General features: G+C 36.2%; 3 protein-coding genes across 3 annotated transcripts; 1 reads left to right on the forward strand and 2 right to left on the reverse strand.

The window, feature by feature from the left end:
* Positions 1 to 545: 545 nt before the first annotated feature.
* Positions 546 to 1,343, reverse strand: LOC130719622 (transcription factor GTE12-like). The gene has a single exon (XM_057570242.1). It carries the CDS (start codon positions 1,341 to 1,343, stop codon positions 546 to 548), a length of 798 nt encoding a protein of 265 aa, XP_057426225.1.
* Positions 1,344 to 4,255: 2,912 nt separating this feature from the next.
* LOC130732453 (G2/mitotic-specific cyclin S13-7-like) lies at positions 4,256 to 5,223 on the forward strand. Its single transcript, XM_057584498.1, has 2 exons — positions 4,256 to 4,539; positions 4,633 to 5,223. The coding sequence occupies exons 1-2, from the start codon at positions 4,315 to 4,317 to the stop codon at positions 5,179 to 5,181; spliced, it is 774 nt and encodes a 257-aa protein (XP_057440481.1). The 5' UTR covers positions 4,256 to 4,314; the 3' UTR covers positions 5,182 to 5,223.
* A 416-nt stretch (positions 5,224 to 5,639) lies between these two features.
* On the reverse strand, positions 5,640 to 8,215 carry LOC130729329 (vesicle-associated membrane protein 722). Its single transcript, XM_057581047.1, has 5 exons — positions 7,811 to 8,215; positions 6,902 to 7,043; positions 6,698 to 6,818; positions 6,416 to 6,478; positions 5,640 to 6,031 (listed from the first exon to the last, which is right to left on the reverse strand). The coding sequence occupies exons 1-5, from the start codon at positions 7,998 to 8,000 to the stop codon at positions 5,879 to 5,881; spliced, it is 669 nt and encodes a 222-aa protein (XP_057437030.1). The 5' UTR covers positions 8,001 to 8,215; the 3' UTR covers positions 5,640 to 5,878.
* Positions 8,216 to 9,455: the final 1,240 nt, after the last annotated feature.

Genomic DNA, 9,455 nt, shown 5'->3' on the forward strand with positions numbered 1-9,455 from the left:
GGAAAAAACAAAAATCAGAACAGGAACTATTAAATTAGAAATGAGGTCGATATGATTTAATGAAACAATGTCTTAGAAAATTTGTGTTAGAGTACTGACATTTGTATTTTAGGTTTCACTCCCAAAAATGAAATGCTAACCATATTAATAAACTGGATCCTCAAAGTGGGGGTGACAAAATGATTGACAACTTAATACTCCATTTGGATAATAATAAGTACAAATGAGAATTTCAAATATGACCTTAAAACTAAGAAATTGAAAATTCCCTGCTCTCTGTGTTGCTTAATACTCCTGAGCTAAGGATCATTGAGAACAAAATTAACCAGAGAAATAAAAGAACACTGACAAATTAAATTGAACATGTCTAATCAATGCTACATAATTTCGAGAAGACTATAAGAAAAACATGATAAGTAGTGAAACTAAATGGAAGCCTACGGTTATAATCACATCAGTAAGAATGAAAAATTGAATTGATGCAGCTTGAACAAGATTAAACAGATGGATTGAAGAATGTAGTTGGAACTTGGAAGAGACCAAGATTAAACAAGTGATCTTGTTCTTTTCCCGGCCTTTTGTTTTCTGTCCTCACATGTCCACTTATCCTTCAAAGATTTCCAAGTGACCTCAAAATTCTCACTGAGCCTCCTTGCAATTCTGTGAATCTCATTCCTGGGATGAGGGTAATATAGCATTGCATGGGAGAACACAAGCCTGATATCATCAGCAAACTGTTCAGGCTCTGAGTAGAACCCTTTTGACAATCTGGTTTCAATGTCCACCAACCCAATTTGCTTCTTGTTGTTGTTGTTGTTCAATACATCAGAATCAGAGTTATCATCAACAAGAAGAGGGTGTTTGAAAGCCCACCCATCTCTTCCAATGATGAACCGCTTCAAGATCACCCAACATTGCATCTTTCTATAACGATCCATCATCTTCTTCTTCTTGTTATTAGTATTTTCTTTCTTGCTTTCCTCAGACTCTGTTCTTGAAATTCTTGAATCAGCGATCAACTTGGTTTCTCTGATTTTGCTCTGTTTCTCTTCATTCTTGCAATAATGGTACTCCTTCTTCTTAGACTCATCACTCTCTTCAGACACAGTCCTCCGTTTTTTCTCTGTTTCTTGTCTGTTTTTTGGCACTTCCTTCTTCTTCTTCTTCAAGTGATCATTCTCTTCTTCAGAGTCAGACACAGCTAAACTTGAATCCACCTTCCTCCTCTTCTTGCCATCATTAGAATCCATTGCCTCTGAGAATGGTGCTTCACGCTTTCCAGAACAAGGCAAATAAAGCTTTATGATCAGTGATTTTCGCCCTTCAGTCTCTGCCATTGCCATTGTAGAGAAAGAGCGAGAGAGAAAGAGAGAGTGAGAGAGAATGAATGAAACGCTAAACGAGAGAATTTATCTTTTGTTGTGATTTTTAATAATAATTGTTATCAATTAAAATCTAAATCCAATCAAAATAACAAGAGAATCAAAATCAAAATGAATATATGTTAACTGAAAACATAATTAATGCATCTCACATTGAAGCACTTTTCCTCTTATTAGAAACCAAATCTGAAAAATATCATTACAATAAGGATAGATTAGTATAATGTGTAATTTATTAATATAAATAAATTTGAATGAGAGCTAATATAAAATATGAGAAATTTCGTATACAAAGAAGTAAATTATTAATAATTGCGAGTTCAAAAAAAAATTATTAATAATTGAACACACAATTAAAATTGATAAAAACCTAAATATAATGTGTAATTTATTAATATTAATAAATGTTAATATATTGGAACCACATGTCATATCTAAATTATAACTATTTTGTTATAATGAACTTTATTTTTATTTCGTAACTAATATTAACACTATGGTGAAGGAAGCTCATATGTGAGTCTGATTGTGCGGCCGTGTTGAAGCTGATCAATGACCCTAGTATTTTTTAAGTGATGTCGTTAGCTGAAGAAGTCGCGTCTTGGCTAGCTCGTGATTGAGAAGTGCAACTAAGCAAATTCCCGGTGAAAGCAACGAAGCAGCAGACTGCATGACTAGGATTGCCTCGAGAAGCAGTGCGCAGGGAGTTGTGCCTTAGTCTGTTTGTGTAGTTTTCCGATGAAGCAAAAAAAATATTAACACTACATTCCAATAAAGAATTAAAATATTTTTAAAATAAATCTAAATATCTAACATTATTTTAATTAAGTATACTATTGCTATTTTCAATGAAATAAAAAATTAAATTAATAATTCTATAAATAATAAAATTTAAATCATACTAATAATATATGACGTCATTGCCCATGGCGCGATCGCGGCTCAGATATTAGCCAGAAAGGAATTTTTAGCTCTTGCAAAGGAATGTTCAAGGTTGTTTTGGGGGTTCTTTAGCGGTTGTTAGTTAGGTTTCGTGGGCTTTATTGGACTTTGCTAGGCTTTGTTGATCGTCTAACTGTATTTTGGTGGGCTGTGTGAGGCTTTGAGGGGTTGTTTTCTAAGGGCTTTTTGGGTGAGCTCTCGCGCTTTTTGTGTGTGGGCTTTTTAGGCTTCTTTTGGTTCTGGCGTTTTTCCCCTTTGAGGAGGGTGTATATCGCGTATATCCTCACATTTATATTAATATTATTTTTGCTGTAATTTCTACAGGTTGAATATATAATTTAAATGTGTAATACTATACTATTTTTTTTTATTGTTAATACTATACTATTTGACTATTGTAAGAACTTAATACCCTAGCAAACCTATTTTTTGTTATTTTGGTAGTAAGCAAACCCTTTTTAATTTGTGATATTAGCTATTAAATCTATTTTTATATCTTCTTTAATAAATAACACTAATATCGGACAATTATATGCGATGTGATATATATAATGGAAATCTATTATTAAATGGAAATTATATATAAAACTTGTTTCCATTATCAATATATTGTTATGGATATTTGTACCGAAAAGAATATATTTTGTTGATTTGTTTTTGATATGAAAAGATTTGTCAAAATTCGACCGTTGAGGGGGGAGAAGGGTCGCGGGCTTTTTAACTGTCCCATCTCATCACATTCATTCATTCTTTCTAAACACAGAGCGAGAAAGAGAAAGAGAAAGAGTGTGTGTCTCAGTGTCTGCAGAAGTAGAAGAAGATTATCCATTCAAGAAAGTGTTCGGAATGGCTTCAAGACCCCAACTGGCCAGAGGTATGTATTATTGTCTGTCTTCTTGAATCATCATCATCATCGTACATGTATATTGTGTCTGTCACTGACACTGTCTTTTTTTCTCTGCATTGAATCTATATCCCATCATGTAAATACAGAAAAAAGAAACCATATCCATCCCAAGTTCCTAGCTTAGAACAAAATTTGAAAGGAAAAGGGTGTTTTGCCCCCAATCTTAGAAACAAAGAAAGTTTAGTCACAAAAAAAGTTTCAATCTTTTGAAGAGGGTGTTTTTTTCCTTCTTAAGATTTAGCTTAGCCTATAGTGCATGTGAATCCGTTTTGAGATTCAAAGCATTAATTTTTATTTGTGTTTTTTTTTTTGGTAATTAATGGGGGCTTCTTTTGCAATGTCATGTGTAGGTAATGCAATTGTTGCAGCAGAGGGAAGGAAACGCAGAGCACTTAGTGATATAGGAAACATAAGAGGAGTTGAGATCAAGACCACAAAGTACTCTCTCTTTTCTCTGTTTCTGTTTCTTTCTCATTCTCAGTATTCCCTATTATTAATGATTGAATGATTCTTTTAGGAGTTTCTTTAATAAAACACTTCCTAATGCACAAGCTGCAGCAGCTGTTCAAAATAACAAGGTAAACTGCTCTCTATATTGGTTGTTTTATTTTCCTTTACTTGATTGTTAGATTTAATTTCATTGTAGCAGGTTGTGATAGTTTTCAGATTTTTTTTTTCTTTAGTTTAGAAACATGATTGTGCTAATGTGGATGGAAGAAAGGTAGATTAAGACAAAAATAAGAGTAATAATAGAAGAACCTCTATGCATACACGTGTCTGAAGAATATTGTTATCTTTTTCTTTTGTGTTTACAAGTTTTTGTGATGTTCTATCTCAGGCTAAGAAACCCAAGGAACATATTGTTGAGGACATTGATGCCGGTGACACTAACAACGAGCTTGCTGCTGTGGAATATGTTGAAGACATGTACAAGTTCTATAAGAGGGTTGAGGTACCAATTAATCTATCATGATTCCCTTGAATAATGTTGTTTCATTCATTTTTCATCAATCAAGTGTTGTTGCGTCTGATGTATGTGTTGGTATTCTATTTCAGAATGAGAGGCGTCCCTATGCCTCATACATGGAGTCACAGCCTGAGATAAATGAGAAAATGAGGGCTACCCTTGTTGATTGGCTGGTACTTGTTCACACCAAGTATGAGTTTTCACTTGAAACCCTCTACCTCACCATCAACATAATTGATCGGTTCCTTGCACTCCAGATTGTGCCAAGGAATGAACTGCAATTGGTTGGCATCACTGCCATGCTCATGGCATCGAAGTATGAAGAAATTTTGGCCCCTATGGTGAGTGAGTGTTGTGTATATGAAATTGCTGCCTTGATTTCAACAAGTTCACTACAAATTGGACACAAATAACACTTCTTGTCTTTTGTATAGGTTAATGACCTTGTCTTGCTCTCAGACGGAGCTTATTGTCATCAACAGATACTTGAGATGGAGAAAATCATACTGAGAAAGCTGGAATGGAACTTGAGTGTGCCTACACCATTTATTTTCCTAGTTCGTTTCATCAAGGCTTCCTCAGTTCCGGATCAAGATGAGGCGGTGCAAAACATGGCCTGTTTTCTTTGTGAGTTGGGGATGATGCATTATGCTACCATGAAGTATTGCCCATCAATGATTGCTTCCTCAGCAGTGTTTGCAGCTAGGCGCACTCTCAACAAGAGCCGTGCTTGGAATCACACACTTAAGCTGCACACTGGTTACTCACAACAACAGCTTATGGATTGTGCTACACTCTTGGTGAGCTTTCATTGCATGGGTGGGAATGGGAAGCTCAAGGTTGTGTACAATAAGTACTGCGAACCTCAAAGAGGAGCTGTTGCGCGGCTTCCACCAGCTAAAAATCTACTGACTTTAGAGGAGAGGATAGAGAGGATACACATTGATGAGAACATAGAAAAGAAAAAAAGGAAGATGTTGTAAATGCTGCATATTTTATTGTTTTTCCTTTTCAATTTTTTACAAGTCCAGTGCCTCTAGAGAAGAGGATAGAGTTTTCATGACAAACAACTCCTTAGTAGAGATTAACAAAATTCGATTCATAAGCTTTCTCATTTTTTTCCTTCTTTAAGTCCCATTGAAATCTTATTGTTCTACCAAGTTAAAGAAAAGGAAACATTTAAAGTGTGTTTCTATGCCACAATGTTATGCAAAGCAAAGCACATGATTTTGGATGATCGTAAAACATAATTTTTCGGGATGGCATTACACTTCCATATCTCATTACTCGAAAAAGACAGGAAACATGGATGTTTAACTTGGTAACCGATACTATTTTTTATTTTCAAAGTGCGTGCAAAAAATGGAAATATTATATTCTCAAGTCATATATAGAGAAAGAAACGATCAGGAAAAAAAAAACAGGTAATAGGAATCTCGACTAGGCAATGATTAGTTTCTCAATATGTAGCATACTAAGGGAAACAAGTTAAGGAACACTACAGCATTACATACTATACAAGCAGTCCCATACAATATTAATCACCGTAGTAGCAAGAATGTAAAATCCAAAAACTAAGCAGCACTAGGTCGAAAGTAGACGCAATGGCAATCCGCTAGCGACATTCTTATCCAGTGAGGAGACAAATGTATCCCAGTTAAACCCACCACACAAGAAGACTCATTTCTTACTACAATTTAAGCTACCACAAATGGAGATAATGAGAATGAGAATCAAGAGAACTATGATACCCGCAACAATTAACTTGATCTTCATATTTTGGAACCACATCTTTCTCCTAATCTTGGTTCCCTGTTGCCTGAAATCTTGTGCCTGTAATATCAAATGAATTTAGGAGTCACAAAAATCTTTTCACTAAAAATAATAAAATATCTCATTTTTAGCTAATAATAAAATAAATATGGGACAAAAAACTTCTAGCGGCTTAATGATTATATACATGTACTGTGTTGTTTGTTGCATCAATCTAACTCACTCCAAGACTATCTATCATGTTTGAAGTTTACTCACAATATAGATGGGGTATTATCAATTTAGCATTCTAGTGTTTGTTTGTAGATGTGTTAACGGCAATTACTTCTAAACTTTTGACAACTAAAAGCACTAAAAAAGTCGAAAAAACGAAGATTTTGGAAGCATGCGACAATTTATTTCTATGCTTGGGTAATTTTTTTAAGATTGCTAAAAGTTTCATACCTGAGAGCGAAGGTTATCTGTTTTATCCACCAAAAGCTCAATTTTCTCCCCACGGTCAAGAACCTGCCAAATGGGATATAAAATTACTGCAACCTATGAGTCAAATTCATAAGGTTAAACAACTTCAAATATGATCTCCTCCAACTATGCCCACATGAAAAATGGGTTAATGGCAAAGTTAAGCTTCAAGAAACATTTTCAACCCACTTGCAGCCCAAAAAAGAAAAAACATATTTGCATAGTTTCCTAAAAACAGGGGAGAGAAGATAATTAGTACTTTACCTTCTCAATATTTTCCATCATAACTCCTTTGACTTCAGAAACCTGAGCTTTCACTTTAGAAAGCTTGCTAATCTCCTCTGGGTGATCAATACAGTACTGCATCTGCTCCTTCAACTTAGGTCTAATGATGGAACAGCAAACATTTCAGAACAATGGACTCATTATAGCAAATTAACAACAAAAACTTTTATCATAAACAAATACCCAAACTCTCTTTTCAGGCTCTGAGCAGCAGCATTTGCTGCTTTTCCTCCAGCATATTTCTTGGTGAACTCCTCCTTAATACGTTCAAGGAATGCAATTGGAATCTGTCGTCCAGCAGACTCAATCGCAACGACACAGTAAGCTAACATTCAACAGGCTTTAAGTTATTTCCAACTAATGATGATTGTAACTTCAGTAGAGAAAGGAAAACAAAACAATAAAATATTAAAACACAATAAAGTTATTAACAATAAAGCCAGTATTGACCATTTTTAATTACACACAGTACATTTTCTCAATAACCAAATGATTTCAATTCCAACCCTTGCAAAATTTATAAGTTTCCCTTAATCTACCTTTTCAATGCTAATAGCTATTAAGGAAAAATTTCCCTCAATCTCCCTTTTACTAACATATTATGTGTATGTGTATACCAAAAAACCAAATGTTACTGTATGATGATAAGCCAATAACAAAAGAAAGGATTAAAGGAAGAACTTCATCAGATACAACGCAACAAACTGCGAGATATGGATATTGGGCCTCTGCTGGCCTCCCCAGCGTGCCACTAGCGCCCTGTGCTCGATAGTTTGGACCTGCTTTCTCTCCATTTTACCATTTTATGTACAAAAAACAAAGAAATATTGGTTCCTTTTATGCCATTTTTAGTCACATTCCAACAATCAAACCATTATAAGAATCGATCTCGAGCGTAAACGAAATCAAATCAAGCACACTGAACACCAAAGGGAAAAGGCAATTTCTTATATTTTCCTTTTTTTTTTTTGTGAATTTTTGTGCATGCAGATCAAAGAGTAACAACAAAATGAAAATCCAAATCGAAGATACAAGAAAATCAGAAAATGCACGCAGATCAGCGAAACGAGAAGAATAGAGAGAGATGATTACTGAATCCATTATCCACAAGGTAGTTGAATGTGTGGCCGTCGCAGTTGTACGTGAACTTATTGTTGGAGGAAGGGAGTTTCTGAAGGCACTGCGCCGCCACGCCGGTGAAGTTTCCGGTGAACTCGGTGTACTCAGCGAGGATCACGGTGCCGCGAGCGACGAAGCTGTAGATCAACGATTGCTGTCCCATTGCCGGAACCACAACCGCAACAACCACCAACAATCGCCGATGCAGAGAAGAAGAAGAAGAAAATGGCGTTGTCGGTTATAGAGAGAGAAAGAAGCGACTGTTGTAGTTCTAGAGAGAGAAATAGGAAGTGGCTTTGTTCTTGTGTTTGCAGTAACAACAGAGAAAAGAAGGAAGTACAGAGAAGAGAACAGTGTTGGTTTCTGTTGGCTTAGATGCGAAGCAAGCGTGAAAGGGAAGGAACGGGTAGGGTAATGCCACATGTGTCGTACTCCTCTTCGTGCTTTTCATTTTTTAAAACACAATTCCACGTAATTTTTTTTTTATCTTTCAGTTCGAGCCGACAACATCCATACATCATGACGATGAAACTAACTCTCCAAATAGGTGTCCTAATTAAAATATTTCTGTTTACACGGATTTTTGGTAAACAAATATCCTCTTAGTTCGACTAAAGGAAGTTTAGATTTCAGGGTCCTTTTGAGAAAACGCTTTGCCAAAGTGTTGTGTGTGAATGAATGTGTTTTCGACAACAACGAGCAACTCAGGTGAAACTAGATTTCATTGAACACGAGTCAATTACAAAACAGTCAAATAAACTAAAATAACATGAAAACTACATGAACTGCAGATTTCGACAAACGAACTGCACAAAAGAACTGGAAATCAACAAGCTGAAATGCAGGGAAACTAAAGTGTCGGTTCTGCAACATACTCCTCCATCATCACGTTTTGCTCCTTGAGTCTCATTGATGCGGACATTAGAGCTTTCTGGTGAATTTTTCAGAGTTTGAGTTGGGAACCCTGTTTCTGAATCGGATTCTCCTATTTATAGAATTTCATGCTCTGCGTGTCCTTGACGGTTTTCTCCTCAGTGGATGGGTTAGTGGGTCTGGTTTCTCCCACGATCTGATGCTTGCTCCGGAAGTTCTGCGCATGGTGGTGGAGATCGTGTGCTTCAACTGCTCCAACCGTTTCCTGGCCACGTTTTCGACCATCGTGGGGAGAATTTGACTTGGTCAATGTGGCACATGTTACATGTGCCTGTGTTTAGCAGTAATTGTTGTTGTCGAGTTTTGCTGCCCCATTAACTTAGTGCATTTCCCTTTTCCTTCCTTTTAGTCAGAATTCGACTACTCTGAGTATTTTGGGCTGAATGCGTTTTTTCTTTCTTGGGCCAAAATATTGGGCCAACAGATGCCCCCCAAAAATGTTGATTCTCGACTACCAGTCCTTGGAGAGATCAAGCATTTTTGCCCATGTATTTCAACGGAACTTGACGGCTGTTTGCGACTTTTCCCTTTCTGATTTCAAGTCCCATCAGAGATCCCATCGTTTGACTTTTGCTCCAATCAGAAGCCTTGACGTCTGACTTCGTCTGTCGTGTGCCGTCCCTACTTTAGAGTAATCATGGCCCTTTTCTAGCCTTTTCATTAGGGTTTGCGGTTATATAATAAA

The sequence above is a fragment of the Lotus japonicus genome, chromosome 1, assembly GCF_012489685.1.
Source record: "Lotus japonicus ecotype B-129 chromosome 1, LjGifu_v1.2".
In the NCBI taxonomy this organism is placed as follows: Eukaryota; Viridiplantae; Streptophyta; class Magnoliopsida; order Fabales; family Fabaceae; genus Lotus; species Lotus japonicus.